The sequence below is a fragment of the Lutra lutra genome, chromosome 12 (assembly GCF_902655055.1).
Source record: "Lutra lutra chromosome 12, mLutLut1.2, whole genome shotgun sequence".
In the NCBI taxonomy this organism is placed as follows: Eukaryota; Metazoa; Chordata; class Mammalia; order Carnivora; family Mustelidae; genus Lutra; species Lutra lutra.
Genome location: NC_062289.1, coordinates 90,058,079 through 90,075,421, shown reverse-complemented (window position 1 = coordinate 90,075,421; position 17,343 = coordinate 90,058,079). Strand labels below are relative to the sequence as shown.

General features: G+C 40.1%; 1 protein-coding gene across 1 annotated transcript in view; it reads left to right on the top strand.

The window, feature by feature from the left end:
- Positions 1 to 17,343, top strand: part of MED13L (mediator complex subunit 13L) — a 294,964-nt gene that overhangs the window by 264,924 nt on the left and 12,697 nt on the right. Inside the window, 16 exon segments of the mRNA XM_047698034.1 lie at positions 1,815 to 1,994; positions 2,629 to 2,738; positions 2,740 to 2,853; positions 4,131 to 4,164; positions 4,167 to 4,235; positions 4,238 to 4,296; positions 4,298 to 4,322; positions 5,012 to 5,438; positions 6,004 to 6,178; positions 6,180 to 6,224; positions 7,454 to 7,642; positions 12,059 to 12,170; positions 12,173 to 12,235; positions 12,238 to 12,280; positions 12,482 to 12,624; positions 16,162 to 16,320. Coding sequence (XP_047553990.1) covers positions 1,815 to 1,994; positions 2,629 to 2,738; positions 2,740 to 2,853; positions 4,131 to 4,164; positions 4,167 to 4,235; positions 4,238 to 4,296; positions 4,298 to 4,322; positions 5,012 to 5,438; positions 6,004 to 6,178; positions 6,180 to 6,224; positions 7,454 to 7,642; positions 12,059 to 12,170; positions 12,173 to 12,235; positions 12,238 to 12,280; positions 12,482 to 12,624; positions 16,162 to 16,320 — 1,947 coding nt within the window.

Sequence of the window (17,343 nt, the reverse complement as noted above, 5' to 3'; positions counted from 1 at the left end):
CGTGAATGAAACGTGGACCTTGTTCTAAACAACTCTCAGCCTGTAGGGGAAAGGTTATATAAGCTTCTTAAATACGGTTTGGAAATCTGGAAGGAGAAAGTATGTTCAGAGGACAGAGATCAGTGGAGTAGGGAATGAGTAGGCATTTTCTGAGTAGCCAAGTCAGGAGACTTCTCGGAGGTGGAGACTTGTAAGGAAGTATTCAAGGGTTATGCTCATTTCTGTAACCACTTGGGTTTGAGCACAGTGCATTGTACTTAGCAGGCCTCTAATTAATCTATGCTGGATGCATTTATGAATTAAATGAATTAAAGAAAGTACAGTCTTTCCCCTAAAGAAATGTGGGTGATTATCTCGGGTGGTTCCTTTTGCCAGATAGTAGCCTTCAGACAGAAAAGCGCTGTGTGGGTGGATCAGTCCTGTCATCTTTGGATATGAAGAAGCGGAGTTTTATTGCAGAGGAGGTGTGGGTTCCAAAGTCACAAGCTTAACAGTACCAGACAGATAATGTAAATGAATGATGCTGGAGCCAGATTTGCCAACGGCAGTGCCCTCGCTGTGTCTGTCAGTACACACGTTCTTTTCTGTGTGCACACGAGTATCCACAAAGAATGATGTCTGCTTTTATTTTTCTCTAACCGGTGGTTCTCTTTGTGTGTCATTCTTCAACTTCTGATAGAGCCATGGGTCCAAGAAGTACTTTTTTCTTTAAGAAGATAAAGTCGATCACTGCTTCCTTCTCAGGCAGGCAGCAGAGCTGAGTGAGGAGAGCCATCTGAAGGGGGCGCTGAGCCTTCGCTCTGGCTTGCTGCTTGTGCAGGAATGTGGCCTGCGGCTTGCCATGTCTCCCAGTTTTTTCCCAAGAGGCTGCAAATTTAGATTAGCAATTTGTTTGGTTTAGGGATACACCTAGAGATGTCTTAAGCATCCTGTGTTTCAGGTTTAGTTGGTAGATAAATCTTCGATTTCCATCTGTGCCCCTTTCCCAGTGAGCTAGAAAAGAAAGAGTAAGGAAGGGCCTTTAGGTATGCAGCTGATCACCTCACACGTCATTAGCTCTTTCTTCAGATCTTTTTGAGAATTTGATGAGCGTTTATGGACCTTTATCCCTGGGAAATAAGCATATGTTCATGCGTGCACAGTTTTGCATAGAATCTGAGAGGTTTTTCAGGTTCTATGTTGAGGGCCCCTCCTCAGTAGGAAGAATATTTCTTCTGAAACCATGAATCCCACCTTCCTCTGTGGACAGATGACTTTCAGTCCTGTCGTTGCTTTTGCCATGTTTTCTTATGCCTCTGCCTGCATGGAAAGTTGTCTTTCTCTCTGTGCCCTTTGTATTTTGTGAAAACATTTTACATTAAGAGCATTTTTAACAGTTTTTAAGAGCTTTTATTTAAGTCCCCCCAACATACACTGATCATACTTTCAAAACATTGCTGTTTATAAATAAAAGTAATATAATGATAAGAAACTTTTATAGCTCTCTTTCCCTATGGAAACAGGTCTGTGTGATTTTAAATTCAGGCCTACCCATCTTTTTACTTCTGAACAATTCTATAGTTAACCTCTTATATACAGAGTGATCTATTTCTCCTTTTATTATTTCCCATAGTAAATTATAAATTACTTTGTAATAATAAAATAATCTTTTGACTGGTAAGTCAAGCATTTTAGAATATACTGAAAATAGAATCTACCGCCAGTAATGTCTTTTGTCATGGCCTATAACTGAGGTCTAGCAGGATGGCAGGAAAGAGGAGAATGCCAGTCCCCCTGTATAATTTCTTTTCCTTTTCATTTCCTTTCTCTTGCAGTGCTAGACATCAGCATGCTCTCCTCCCAGGATGTGGTCCGCATGCTGTTGTCGCTGCAGCCCTTTCTCCAAGATGCCATCCAAAAGAAGCGCACGGGCAGGACCTGGGAGAACATCCAGCACGTGCAGGGACCGCTAACCTGGCAGCAGTTCCACAAAATGGCAGGACGGGGAACCTATGGTAGAATCTCTTCCCTGTTTCAATTCTTCCATAATTCTTCCATAATTCTTCCAGTTTTGATTACTGTCCAGTCCTAGCTTCACTGACAAAATGGAATCCTCTTCATGACTATTAAGTTTTATAATTTTATAAATTAATCTTCAATCTTTATCTTAATCTTTAATCTTTATAATCTTTTCTTCCCTAAAGTCAGTTTGGAGTTAACTTTTCTCTAAGCATCCTTGGTAGAATCTAGGTCAATGAGGAAAATAATATTTGGAGTATTCATTAGATTCTCCTCATCTTCCTGATCCTCGTTGTATTTTCATCTGGATGAACTTCTGAACTAGTTCTTCCTAGTCAGGATTTTAAGGCTTAATTTAAAGGAAATGGTATAATGCTGCTTGGAAAACTAACTTTACCTTTTCTAATCTGCCCTTATTGGACCTATCTAAGTGCGTTCTGACTCATTGATATAAGGTCTTCATCGGGGCCATGTAATTAGGGGATTTGAGAGTACTTTTGAGAGTGATCCTGTCAACCTACAAGAAATTTCTGATGCCAGAATTAAGACTAATGCAGCAAGAACTTCTGAGTTGTCCAGGTTATAGGAAATGGACTTTTAAGCACCATCCTAACTGCCTTATTGTTACAGGTTCAGAAGAGTCTCCTGAGCCATTGCCCATTCCCACTCTGCTGGTAGGCTGTGACAAAGACTTCCTCACCATCTCACCATTCTCTTTGCCATTTTGGGAGAGGCTATTGGTTGGACCCATATGGGGGCCACCGTGATGTTGCCTATATTGTGGTGTGTCCAGAAAATGAGGCCTTGCTCGAAGGAGCCAAAACTTTCTTCAGGGACTTGAGCGCTGTATATGAGGTAAGAATGATAAGAAGATTGTTTTTGGAACATGAGTCCTCAGATTGTTTCCAGCTGTGACTAAATCTTAAAGAACAAGTATCTTCAAGGTAGATCTCAAGACAATTTGCGAGTGGTTGGAGGATAAAGGAGAGAATTAAATTGGCAAGTTTTCCTGGGAGTAAATTGCTTTCCCTTGGCTTTACATTTTGTTAGATTTAGAAGACTGCTCTGCCAGCCTTCCCACACGTCTTACAATTCCATCAGCTGTTCTTTCCTCATGTATGTGCTCGAGTTGAAAACCGTTGCTTACCAGCGGGTGTTCTGGCTGTTCAGAGGATGACCTTTACAGAAAGAAAGCTCATCCCTTCTTGGTGCTGGCGGGGGTGGGGGGTCTCGAAAACAGTATAAAAATGTTTAGCTTGAAGATTTTTGAACCAAAAGATAAGTTTATCTTTTAATAATCATGTCCCTGTTGTGTATTTAGCACTGCATTCTTCTTAATACTAGAACTTTAATACAGATTAATAATGTAATAACCGTAATAATATAAAAGCTGGTGAATCATTTTATATATTTAGTACATAAATTACTGTTACTTTTGAAAAATTGGAATCATGAGTATCTTTAAGGTTAAGTGCCACATTTTTTCTGCCAAAGTGTATATACATCAAATTCTTTGTATCTTATACTCTAATATCTTTATTTTTGGCAAGATTAAATAAAATTAGTATTTATGAAGAACTGTTACAGGCATATTATAAACATCACAAGAGTGTTTGTTAAAGAAGTTGCCAAGTTGAATTTCTAAAATATTTCATAACAGAACATTCACTATCTAGAAGTGGATGGGCACACGTGAAATAGTAAACTTACGTGTTGCTACAAAGAAGTGAGGAGATGCTAACATACGAGGTAATGACATCAGTTAAGCCCCTAAAGGAACCGTTAGGTACAGTAATTTCTATACAGTGCCTCGCTCATGGATGTGTAATACTATTAAATCATAAGGACCATAACATTAGCATCAGGTAGTGCTCAGCAAACTTCCCTTGTGTGGGAGGAATTGGCTGGGGTGAAGAGACATTTATTTTTCTTTAGAGGGTCTAGGCCAGGTTTTAGAGAGACAGATAGTCTCAGCATAATTATAATTACCAGAAAGGAGTGTCTAATGTTGGTTTGGTTGTTCGTGTCAATGCTAAAAGAAAGCAAAATACTTCGATGCGTATGATAAGAATTCTCCCGCTAACGACAGGAGTGGTTCCTGTTGTAAGTACTGGTCTTGCTTGTGGTATCAGATGTGTAGGCTTGGGCAGCACAAGCCCATCTGCAAGTGCTAAGAGATGGGATCATGCGCGTGGGAAAGACCGTGGCACAGAAGCTGACTGACGAGCTTGTGAGCGAGTGTTCAACCAGCCGTGGAGCAGTGAGGAGAATGACAATCATTCCAGACTCAAACTTTATTGCGCAAGTTTGCCGCCATCACCTAGGTAAATGGAATTTATTTGGCCAAGTAGAATCTGAGAAGTAAAATAGCAAATTGTCCCCCTTGGGAAGCAGCATTATGCTACTTTTGTCTCAGGTAATGTTAGTGTTCCATTACTGTATTTATTTAGGTCTAATTTCTGCGTTCTAGGTCATTAAATGCTAATTTTTATGTGCACACACATTCTTTAAAAGCAATTTAAAGTTGCCTAAAGAAGTCATATCTAATTTACTCCACATTTTGAAAACTTAGCAGCAGGACCTGGTATTAACTGCTTAAATTTAACTGATGTTCCCAAGAGGATCTTGGAAGCTTTAAAGTTCAGTACACAGAGGAGCATGGGGTACCGTGGTGGCTAGAGAGTACGTGGCCTCTCAGTTGTCAGTGAAGGCCCAGAGGATCAGTCTGAAAGGAAAGTGTTAGAGGGATTAATTTTCTCTCTCTCTCTCTCACTTTTTTTTTTTCTAAAAAGCCTCTTCACCAGAATTTATAATAAGTAGCTTCAGGTTCATTTCCATGTTTGCAGAATATATAAGCATATATTCAGGTGTGGAGATAGCATTTTGGGTGTCATAATCAGAGTACTGCTGCCTGAAAGCATCATTTTTTAAAAAAGAGGCCATTCTGAATTTCTGATCCAGTCCAACACTGCAGAACATCACTGATGTCACCTCTCTGCATGTCCTCTTTCAGCACCTTATCTAGCCACTCTGCAGCTCGACAGCAGCCTGTTGATACCACCTAAGTACCAGTCCCCACCAGCAGCAGCACAGGGACAAGCTACACCTGGGAACGCAGGGCCACTAGCTTCAAATTCAGGATCAGCAGCGCCCTCGGCTGGCAGTGCATTCAATCCCACCTCTAACAGCACTTCTGGGAACCCCTCGGCAAGTAGCTCCGCATCTGGTTCCTCTGTGCCACCCGTCTCGTCCTCTGCCCCTGCTGCCGTTGTTAACCAGACCAGCACTACCTCTTCTTCAGGGTTCAGTGCTAGTGTTGGAGGGCAGAACCCCAGCACTGGGGTCAGTTCCGCAGACAGAATGCAAGGGAACATGGGCTGTGGTGGAGACACTGAGCCTGGGCAGAGCTCCTCTCAGTCCTCGCAGGATGGACAAGAAAGGTACGTTGTTCACGGATTGACATGAGTGGCTTTGGCTTGAACCCCTTACTTATACTCTTCTGCACCCAGCTGTCCGCCTCAACCTCATGAATCTCCCAGTCTAGTGAAGTGCTCTATTTCTCTTCTTCCCAAAAGGAAGTGACAACTGTCAGTCTTTTGTTTCAGTGTTAAGAAATCTGAGACTTCTTATAAACTTATTAGTACTGTACTTATTAGCTTCGTAGTAAGTTTTAGTGATGATTCTACTATTATTATGTGAATAGAATAAATGGATAATAGTAATAGTGCTATTAACACTAACATTAATAGTATTATAAAATACCTTTTTAGAATATAGCCCCAGGAGAAAGAGGGAGTGGAAAAAGAGATCTCCCATTTAAGGAGTGTATTGTCATTTCCCACCTGTCTTCCTACTAACTGGCTTGGTTGCCTTCATTTTAGTAATACACATATCGATGTTACATTTAATCTGTAATCATTGTCCGGGGGATTGGTGTGCTCTGGAACTGGAATTTTGTGTGACTTATGTTTATTTTGTGCATCTCATAAGTGGCTCTCTCTGCAGTGTCACAGAACGAGAGAGAATAGGAATTCCCACTGAGCCTGACTCCGCAGACAGCCAGGCCTATCCTCCAGCTGTTGTCATTTACATGGTGGACCCCTTCACTTACACTGCAGATGAAGACTCTACTTCCGGAAACTTTTGGCTGTTGAGTTTGATGCGCTGCTACACAGAGATGCCTGGATAATTTACCTGAGCATATGAGAAATTCTTTCATTCTCCAGGTGACTATTTGCAACTTTATTTTTCACTTTCATTGTTGTTTTTGCAAATACAAGTTCACGATTTTTTTTTTTTAAACTGGAAGTACATGAAAGCTATAAAGGAAAAGATACTCATAATTTACCTTTAGATTAAGTCACCATTGCATAACATTTTGGTGTATTTCTCGCCTTTTTTGTGTATGTTTGTTATAGAGTTGGAATCATACTTCTAGATAATTTTTAGTCTTTAATACTTAACATTATTCATGAATACTTTGCCATGTTTAAAATTCTTACAAGCAGCATTTGTAATGAGTGCATATTCTCCATATGTAATTATTATTGTACACTTAGATATTTGTTTCTGAATTTTGCTATTATACATAAAGCTGTAATAAACATCTTTATAATCTCTTTTTCACACTTCAGGTAATTTCTTAAAGCACATTCTTAGATATAGTACTGACAAATAATGCCAGATTCCTTTCCAGAACAGTTACGCTTATTTACATTCCCTTCACAGAGCAGTCAGTCAGCGTGCCTCTTCTACTACCTCCTGGCTGGCTTTATAGTACAATAATTTTACAAGATTTTGGTAATAGTGATAAATGATACCTTGGGTGTTTGGGTTTATTTTACTGTCACTTTCACTAGAGCCATCTTACAGAATTAAAATATTGAATTAAAGAGTTACCAGAATAGGTTATTGATTGTTTTTCGTTGTGAAGTTTGTGTCTCACATCCTCAGATAATAATTCCTCAGTTACCGCACGCTCTGTGTACATGTGATTAAAAAGAGAACTACATTAAAAAGCAGTTTTAAAAATTTTGAGGCATGGCAATAGTAATTGACAATTTATCCCTAAAAAAGGAAGGGGATAATTTCTAAGTGACGGTCATGTGACCAACAGATGACCCCTCTTCTTCAGTTGTTGGTGTATCTTTGTAATAGAGGATTTATGTCATCTAAGGAGTAAGATTGAGTTACATTATGTACATAACATATATGTATATAATATATATAATATACACATATGTATATAATACTTGATTTGATTTTAAGCAGTCACTACATCCCATGTGCGGCCCGAACTCACAACCCCGAGATCAGGTTTGCATGCTCTTCTGACAGAGCCAGCCAGGCGCCCCTTATATATTTTAAAACTTAAACTCCCTGCCCTCTTTGCAAAGAATTCATGCCATTTCATTTTCCAAGCGCATTCTAGTTTTGTTTGTATTTGTGTGTGTAGATTGTGCCTTGCCAGTACATGCTGCAGACAATGAAGGACGAACAAGTTTTCTACATTCAATACTTGAAGTCCATGGCGTTTTCAGTGTACTGCCAGTGCCGGCGACCTCTGCCCACACAGATCCACATTAAGTCCCTCACAGGATTCGGGCCTGCCGCCAGCATCGAGATGACCCTCAAGAACCCAGAGGTAGGTAGTAGCACAGCAGAAATTTCTAAAAGAGTGCTTTTATACTAGGGATACAAGCCAGGAGAGTTGGCTGCTGGGTGCATCTTCTGCCTTTGTTAAGAGTGGGAGGTTTCTCTGATCCTTAATTTAAAATAGAGGAGGTACGTCTCTAAACTTGTAAAAATTTTTGAGAAAGGAGACAAGCAAACTCTTGGTGTTTTTTGATGTAGGATCTAAGGCGGCAATATACTCATCACTCTTACTAATGTTTGACTTTCCTATGTTTATTTTGTTCTCTATTTTTTGAAGCTGATCTGTTATTAATCACTGGCTTTCTCCCTTCCCTAGCTCTTGTCTCTCCTGGTACAGCAGTTGTGCATGGGTTTACTCTGCAGGGGCTCCGAATTTTCCAAAGCAGGTGTTTACAGGGGCTTGCTTTCTCTTCCCTTATCTCGGTGCTTCTGATATATAAATGAGTGCTTTTTCTCTCCATCTTCTTAAACCTACTTCCCACAGATATGTACCTCTAGGGGAATTTTAAAACACTAAACAAAAGATGTATACTTTTTTTTTTTTTTTTTTTTTGAGAGAGAGGAATTTAATTAGTGGAAAGGGATATGTGTACATGTACACATCCTATATCTAGTCTCAGTAACCTAGCAAAAGATGTATACTTTTTTTATTTTATGAATGACTTTATCCTGAAGATAAGTGAACAGGGCAATGTTTAGAATTTTCGAAGCCTTCAAAAATCAGTTCCCACAACTTCTATTGCATGAAAGATCACCCGTTAATAAAAGCCAGCAAACACCTCTTCATATTAAAGGAACTTAAAAACACCAATACCTGCTGATTTTAGTTGGTAATGTAAGTTTTTCTGGAAAACTCAGTGAAATGCTTATCTCCTGTATAAATAAAACCTCAGAAGTGGGGGGCACCTGGGTGGCTCAGTGGGTTAAAGCCTCTGCCTTTGGCTCAGGTCATGATCCCAGGGTGCTGGGATCAAGCCCCTGCATCAGGCTCTTTGCTCAGCAGGGAGCCTGCTTCCCCTCCTCTCTCTGCCTGCCTCTCTGCCTCCTTGTGATCTCTGTCACATAAATAAATAAAATCTTTAAAAAAAAAAAAACCAAAAACTTAGAAGTGGGGAAAAAAATGAGGCATGTAGTTAATAACACATTTGTTGTCACTTGATCCAGAAGAAACTGCTTAGCCCACAACCCACGTTCATTCTGCGGTTATGTACAATTTCTGTCTTTGGCAGTTTAGGTTGGTTTATTCTTTTGAGTTTTAATTTTTCACTTTTGTGAGCAGTTCATCTGTTTTCTCTGTTAGCTTTTTTCTAGAATAAAAAAAAATTATTTCTACTGGTTTTTCTTTTGTCTCCAGAAATTGAGTTACTGCCTTTCTTTATAAACTTAGAACCTTTTAGTTCTTTACCTCATGTAGTTATTCTGTTTCAGATGCAGTCATTCCTTATGCTTTGGTAAGAAGTTGCCATACTTTCAAATGATAACTGATAGTGTTCTGCATTTTCATAGAGGGGAGTGAAGGCTGACTACCTGTATTAAGATGTCCTGAGACATTACTTACAAGTTTTAAAGTTTATAACGTACTGGCAGAACAGTGTCAGTAGCTCACGAGATAAATGGATGACTCTAGATGAAAATAGATGGCAAAAATAAGCCTTCTTTTCCCTTTTGCTTTGTAACAGGAAGAGAAAGAAATCATTTGACATTATTAAAAGCAAAATCAAAGGTTACATGTATTTTCTGAGGTTTATAAATTTTTATGGGTATTATGGTAATGACTAATTGCTAAATGCTTCCACTCCCTCAGTCTGCAGCTAAGCAGGGCACTTTCATTCAGTAAATACAGCCAAGTGTCTGCTGTGTGCCAGGCCCTATGTTAGGTGCTGAGGACTTGGTGGTGAGCAGGGCAGCTGGGCCTCTGCACCTGGGAATTCCGAATCCCTACTGCGGCACAGCCTTATGCAAGCACCCTTTACGTAAGAAGGAATGGGTTTCAGTATTTACCATGCAAGTATTAGAAGAAATTCTATTGTTGGTGTCACTTCTTCTGTTTTTCATAGAATATCCAGTATCTGAAAAACATTTGGGGAATAATATTTTACTTTGTGATTTATCACAGGCTGTCTGTTGCATCTAAGACATTTGGCATTTAACCTTCTCCTTTTGCTAGACTTTTCAGGCACTCTCACCTGACTGTCCTGTTTTGTTTGAAAGCTTTATTGAGACATAATTCGCATGTTATAACATTCACCCTTTTAAAATTGCATAGTCTGGTGGTTTTTAGTTTGTTCACAGAATTGTACAACTGTCACTGCTGTCTCATTTTAAAGATTTTTATTTATTCATTTGACAGAGAGAGAGATCAGAAGTAGGCAGAGAGGCAGGCAGAGAGAGAAGGGGTGGGGGAAGAAGGCTCCCTGCTGAACAGAGAGCCCGATGCGGGACTCGATCCCAGGACCCTGATATCATGACCTGAGCTGAAGGCAGAGGCTTAACCCACTGAGCCACCCAGGCGTCCCTGCTGTCTCGTTTTAGAACATTTTGCCAACCTGGAAAGAAATGCCATGCCTATTAGCAGCCACTCATTTCCCCTTCCCCAGCCCTTGATGGCCACCAGTCTCCTTTCTGTCTCTATGGAGTTGCGAGTTTTGGGCACTTCATATAAATGGATCATACAATATGTAATCTTTTATGTCTGGCATCTCATTTAGCATGTTTTCAAGGTCCATTCATGTCATAGCATGTATAGTATTTTATTTCTTTTTATGGTTAAATGATATTCCATTGTATGGATATATACCACATTTTGTTTACTCATTCTTTAGTGGATGGCCATTTGAGTCTTTCCACTTTTTAGCTATTGTGGATAATACTGTTTTGAACATTTGTGCACAAGTGTTTCTGTTGAAAATGTTTTCCGTTCTCTTGGTAAATACCTAGGAGTAGACTTTACAGGTGTAGGGAGAATGAATGGATCGATGATAAGGTTAGCTTTGAAACTTTGAGCACATTGTTTAATATCTCTAGGCCTGTGTTTTGTGTCCCTAAAATGAAGGAATCGCATTAGACTCTTTCTCAGGTCTTTATTTTAGCTTTAAAATTCTGTAATTCCATTATTACTATTTTTTATGCCATAAATATGTGTATGCCATATGTATGGATGGATGGATGGACGAACATGTATTCATTCAGGGGTCAGCAGCTGTTACTGTGGTGTTACTGCGGGCTCAGGTTAGCCTGCTATAGCCTGTGTTGGTGTGATGTGGATAAGAATGATTGTTCCATTTTTAAAAAGAGAAGAAAACTCAGAAGAAGAGAGACCCATAAAGCCTAAAGTATTTGCTGTTTGGAAGTGTGCTGACCCCAATATTATTAAATATTGAAATGTGTATAATAGTTGTAAAAAAATGGTACAGAGTTGGTTTAAAATATTTGTCTTACTGATAACAGCTAATGCTTTGATTTCTTAACTCACACACACTCACACACACACACACACTCTCAGTCACTCTGAGGTATAATCTACATGCTGAAAAGTACCCAGTGATAAGTACACCATTTGATGAATTTCTGCTAAACACATCACATAGCAAGCACAAGAAACAAAAGCTGAAAAGCATCGAGAAATGTCTTTCACATCCCTTCTAGTCATTCTATTGATAATCAGTGTTCTGACTTAACAACAACTTATCTTGCCTGTTTTTGACTTTCATTTAAATTGAGTCATATAATTGGTATTTTCTGTGTCTGGCTTCTTTTACCCAGTGTCTAGATTCATCTGTCCTGTTACATGGAGTGGTAGTTTTACTTGTCTTTGCTCTTTAATATTCTGACTATATAGCTATAACACAGTTTATCTTCCATTTTACTGGTGATGGGCATTTAGGTTATTTTTAATTTGGAGCTGTTAGGATTAAAACTGTTGTGGACTGTCTTACACCTGTCCTTTGGTAGACATAGATGTCCACTAGATTGGGTCAAGGGTATGTGTGAGTTTGGCTTTAGCAGAGATTGTCACTTTTCCAAAGAGATTACATCACCAGCAGTGTCTGAAAGTTCTAGTTGCCCCACATTCTCACTGATACTCAGTGTTTTCTTTTTTAATTTGACATTCTGGTGGGTATGTAGTAGTCTCTCATTGTGGTTTTAATTTCTGCTTTCCTGATGACTAATGAAGTGGGGCCGGTTTACTTTCCAAAATAGTAATTTCCTTTTAATAAGGAAACATTGGCTTGATTGGGGTTCCCTAGCTGATGTCCTTTAAACAGTTCCTATTTAGGTATGTAATACTTCTGGGGGGCAGTCTGTTGTCATTACTCCCCATTGGTTTTAAGTGCTCTTCGGTGTTTTGTTGTAAACATTGAGTTGGGTGGCTTTGTCTTGATACCGGCTTTTATTTTGATTTCAGCGACCCAGCCCAATCCAGCTTTATTCCCCTCCTTTTATATTGGCCCCAATCAAAGACAAGCAGACAGAGCTGGGAGAGACATTTGGAGAGGCGAGCCAGAAATACAACGTGCTCTTGTGGGCTACTGTCTGTCTCATGACCAGCGCTGGCTTTTGGCTTCCTGCACTGACCTCCATGGGAATTATTAGAAACTTGTATTGTAAATATTGCTTTACCAAACAGGTGAGGAGTTTCAGTGTTTATGCTGTGTATAAATTGATGCTCTACCTTTCCTCAGATACGAGTCATTCTGATTTTCCTGACTAAATGCAGTGGGTGCTTTGTGGGTGGGTTCTTTGGAAGTTTTATGGGTTTTGCCTTGCTAAGTGATCACTTTGATTTGACTCATTTGGAGACCTCTTCCTCACTTCTTTCTTTTTTTAGATCACGGAGGAGTAAAGTATCTGCACGTAAAATTGGACTACAGAAGTTATGGGAGTGGTGCATAGGTATTGTCCAAATGACATCTCTACCCTGGAGAGTTGTAATCGGCCGACTTGGGCGGCTTGGCCATGGGGAGCTTAAAGGTGAGAGATTCCTAAAGTAGTCAATACAGGAAACAAAGGAAGAGTGTTAAGCTAATGTCCCTAACTGAGCTGAGGGAGAAAATTATAAAGTTGATAGTAAGAATAAAGCAGATTTGTATTTTCGGATTCTTTTAAATGTAGTTTTAAGTGCAGTTTTTAAACTTTTCATTATCAACAAAACCATTTACCAAAGAAAATTTTTTTTTTTTTAAAGATTTTTTATTTATTTATTTGACAGAGAGAGATCACAAGTAGACGGAGAGGCAGGCAGAGAGAGAGAGAGAGAGAGAGGGAAGCAGGCTTCTTGCTGAGCAGAGAGCCCGATGTGGGACTCGATCCCAGGACCCTGAGATCATGACCTGAGCCGAAGGCAGCGGCTTAACCCACTGAGCCACCCAGGCGCCCCTACCAAAGAAAATCTTAACTACTGAACCCCAATATAAAAGATATGAAAAAGAATGTTTTATTAATATTAAAGTGATAGTAAATTAGGACTTCTGACGTTTATTTATGGACTGAGTCAGTGAGATCAAATCAGTTTTAACACGAAACTTTAAATGGGAGATTGTGGATGATGGTAGAAGTCATATGTAAGAATAGACTTCTGTTTCTTTTATTTCTTTTTGGTGATTGATGGTGATACAGTTTGTATTTATTTTGTGTTGGTGGCACAAGAGCAAAGTAACCCTGATTTACAAGGACAGAACGTTGCAAGTTGCAGTGGTCTTTATTCACATTGCCACTGTCTCATAGACTTCAGTCTGGATGCCTAAAAGAATAGACTTTTTAGGGGCGCCTGGGTGGCTCAGTGGGTTAAGCCGCTGCCTTCGGCTTGGGTCATGATCCCAGGTCCTGGGTTCGAGCCCTGCATCGGGCTTTCTGCTCAGCAGGGAGCCTGCTTCCTCCTCTCTCTCTCTCTCTGCCTGCCTCTCTGCTTACTTGTGATCTCTGTCTGTCAAATAATAAATAAAAATCTTTAAAAAAAAAAAAAAAAAGAATAGACTTTTTAGGTTGAATCCCCCCATATGCCTACCCGTTGCTAATAGTTCCCATCATAAATATAACAGTCAGTTACAAAGCAGTAAAAATAACTAATAGCACAGCTGACCACTGGCAGCGGTGTTACCTGGCTTTGAGCCAAGCTCATTTGCTGTCTTACTATAGCTACTTTATGTGAGCAGTATGAATAGTTCTAGATTATTTTTTAAAGTCTTATTAATTAATATACATTTATAAAAAGTTTAGTGTATACATATAGATGGGAGAAATTTTTTTTGTTCCCCTTAAGGTCTACACAAAAGCAAATCATATGTCACAAATTAGCTTGGTGGTTTTGTGCATTCAACTATATTAGAGCAGAGTCAGCAAACTTTCTATGTAAAGGGCCAGGTAGTAAATATTTTCAACTCTGCTGGCCAGCTTGTCACTGTTGTAGCCTCTCAACTCTGCCATTGTTAAGTCAGAGCAGCCACAAACAACACCTAAGTGAATGGGTTTTGCTTTGTTCCAATAAAACTTTGTTTACAAAAACAAGTGCTGAGGAGGATTTGGCCTGTAGGCTATAGTTTGTGGAGCCCTTGTATTAGAGTGCACATATTGTTTCTTTGCATGAAATTTATATCAGATATTTATGAAATCTTTGAAATAAGACCCTGATAACAGATACAACCTGCTTTGTAGCAAGTGCTCAAGTAGGCTAAGTATTAGGGTTGAAAAGCAGTTTATACATATATTACATGAAAATAAGTATAAGTGTTTTCTTAGGAATCTATTGTGTATAGATTTTTTTTTTTACTAGTTATACTATAGGCCAATAGAAAATATTACCCTTGTCTTTTGTAAGTATAATATTCTTTAAAAATGAATCTTCTGTTGGGAGCCTGGAGGTCTGATACATTTGGGGGTTCATCATTTCAATTGTCGAGACATTTCCTGTCCCATCTCTTGGTGTGCCTTATAGTCGCTCTTATCTCTTAAAGGGTTTGAGCTGCTCTTAACCCTTGGGAAAAGTTAGAATATAATAGAAAAGAAGAAAAGAGGATAAAAATGTAGCCTCCTAGTCTAGTCACTTGGTGTTTTCGATAATTATTATGGCCATTTCCTTCCTTTGTGTGTGTGTGTGTGTGTGTGTGTGTTTTAAAGCAGGGGCACACTCTTCTTATTTCTTAGGGGAAAAGAATATAAGTGTGACCGATCCCATCAAAAAGTTGAGAGACAATGTACTTTAAGGGGTTAAAGACATCAAGAAGAGCCTAGTGTACAGGAAATCAGTTTACCAATCTACATTTCATTCCTTTGGGGACCTGAGGCCTGCACCATGTTGCATTTCGGTGGGATAGTATTGTATGTGAGCCTACAGAGTTCAGAGTCAACTGTGTGAATTTTTGTTTTTTATCACCAGAGTATTTGTGGTAAAATACATATACTGCCTTTTCTTTCTCACTTGGTTTTAAAAACTCATGCCTGTTTGATTTTTCTGTGGCTTTTAAAAATACATTCTTCACGTCTTATTTCACTTTTATTTCAGCCACTTCAGCGTAAGACTCTTTAGGAATATGAAATAAGGAACAGTTGTTCCTTTCATCTCTTTAAAGGGAGCACAGTATGTTTGATAAAACTACGTAAAAGTGGAAACCTGTGGTGGAGTAGCCTTTCCTCAGTGGAACAGTGGGGCGGGACATGGGCAGCATGTGCTGCTGCAGGAGCATGGCACGCTCCATGTGTGGTGGGGGTCAAAGAGAAGACTAAGGGCTTTTCCATTCCCAGAGTAACGTAACCCTCTACAGTTCTCTGAGGACACATAGTGCCTTTGTGCAAGGCCCTCAGCAAATATTAGAGAATTCATGCCAGCGTTTTAATCTGAACGATTAGTGTGATGTCACTTGGAGCACTTCACTCACACCCATTGTTATCCGCTTCCTTGGGCCTTCTAAGGAGGGTTCCCCTTATTTCTGTACTGCTTGCCCTTCACGGAAACAGCCGGTCTACAACAGTAAACTGAACTGAGGTTTGCCTCCAACGAGCTGTTCTTCTAAGGAAAAGTGCTGAGGAGGCCAGGGGGGAAGTGGAGGGTTGGCGGGCGGGGGTGAGGGCGCAAGAACCGGAACGGGGTAAGGAAGGGGGGAAGGAAGGGGGGAAGGGGGGGAAGGAGGGGGGGGAAGGAAGGGGGGAAGGAGCGGGGGAGGAAGGGGGGAAGGAGGGCGGGAAGGAAGGCGGGAAGGAAGGCGAGAACAAGTTGGCCTCATCATGAAAAAGCATCTGAAGCACCTCAGTCTGTGTGCTGTGCGCCCGACTCTTCCGGCTCGTTTCAGACATGATTTCAGTCTACACAATAGTAGGCCTTTGTTCCTTTGTTAATGAAGTGTAAGAGAGGTCAGGTAACGTCTCCTTTACAGTAAGGAGGGGAACCTGTACAAAGCCTTATTCCCTTTAGGGCCAGTCCTGGAAATTCAATTACCAAGCAAATGTGGTAAAACATTTAAGCCTCCTGTCTGTGAATTTCTAAAGACTGAGTATGGCCGTGATATTCGATTTCAGATTGGAGTATCCTCCTTGGAGAATGTTCACTACAGACAATCAGCAAACGGCTCAAGGACGTGTGCCGGATGTGTGGGATCTCTGCCGCAGACTCTCCTTCAATCCTTAGTGCCTGCCTGGTTGCCATGGAGCCCCAGGGGTCCTTCGTAGTGATGCCAGGTGAATCTCTTCTTGTCAGTTTCAGTAATTAGGTATCACTTCAGTCAGCTCACTCAAACTTAAGTCTACAGACAAGTGTGGAATAGATCTTCATTGTCTTTGTGAGAGAATATTGTATTTAGGGTTCAAAAATGGAAGTTTGGTCTCTTCCAAAGGCAGGGGTTTGTGATTTTGTTGTCTTTGTTGACCATCATTTGGAAGAGAGTCTAAGACTGAGAGCTCTTAGAGTCATGGCCAGTTACTGTGGCTTGACCCTGATTGTTGCTGGTGTATGAGGATCACCCTCCAGAAGGGAACACTACTGTCATGATACATATTTGAATATTCTTTTGAAGACAAATACTTGGCAATGTCTGAGCAGCCTCATGAGGATATTTGAGTCTTTCTGACGTGGTTGAGGATGAATGGTGAGACAAGTAGAAAGCCGAAGTGATTAATGCTATATCTGGCCCAGAGTAAGTGCTCAGTAAATGGGAGTGCCAGTGTATGGATAGCCAAAAGATTGTGGCCATAGAATTTTAAAAAATTAGCAACTAAGCTATTCGATAATTTTATAACTAAGCAATTTTCTATCTAATTTTCTACCTTTTTCAGTCTGCTCTTATTCTCTGGATATGCCTCTGATCAAACGGGACACCCTGTCCACTTAACTCCCTATAAAAACCAGTAGCGTTTTGTGAGAACGAGCTTATTTGTCATCAGTCCAGTGAGAAGCAGATGTCCTCTGTTGGCCTCTTTAGACCCTAGGTTCATTGTTGCCTGCGCCACTTGGGCATATTTCATAACTTCTTTGTTCTCTGTCCTCCGTATGATATGTGGATAATAATCGTGCCTCAAGGTAGCTGTGATGACTGAATGACGTGACATTGGTGAATGCAGAGCTTAGCACAGAATCTGGCATGTAGTGAGCACTCAATAAATGCTATTTACCATAATTATTAGTTGAATGGTACCATTTCTACAGAATTGTATCATTTAGGAGAACAGTCCTTTATAAATTGTGAGCAACCACAGGAAGAAAGT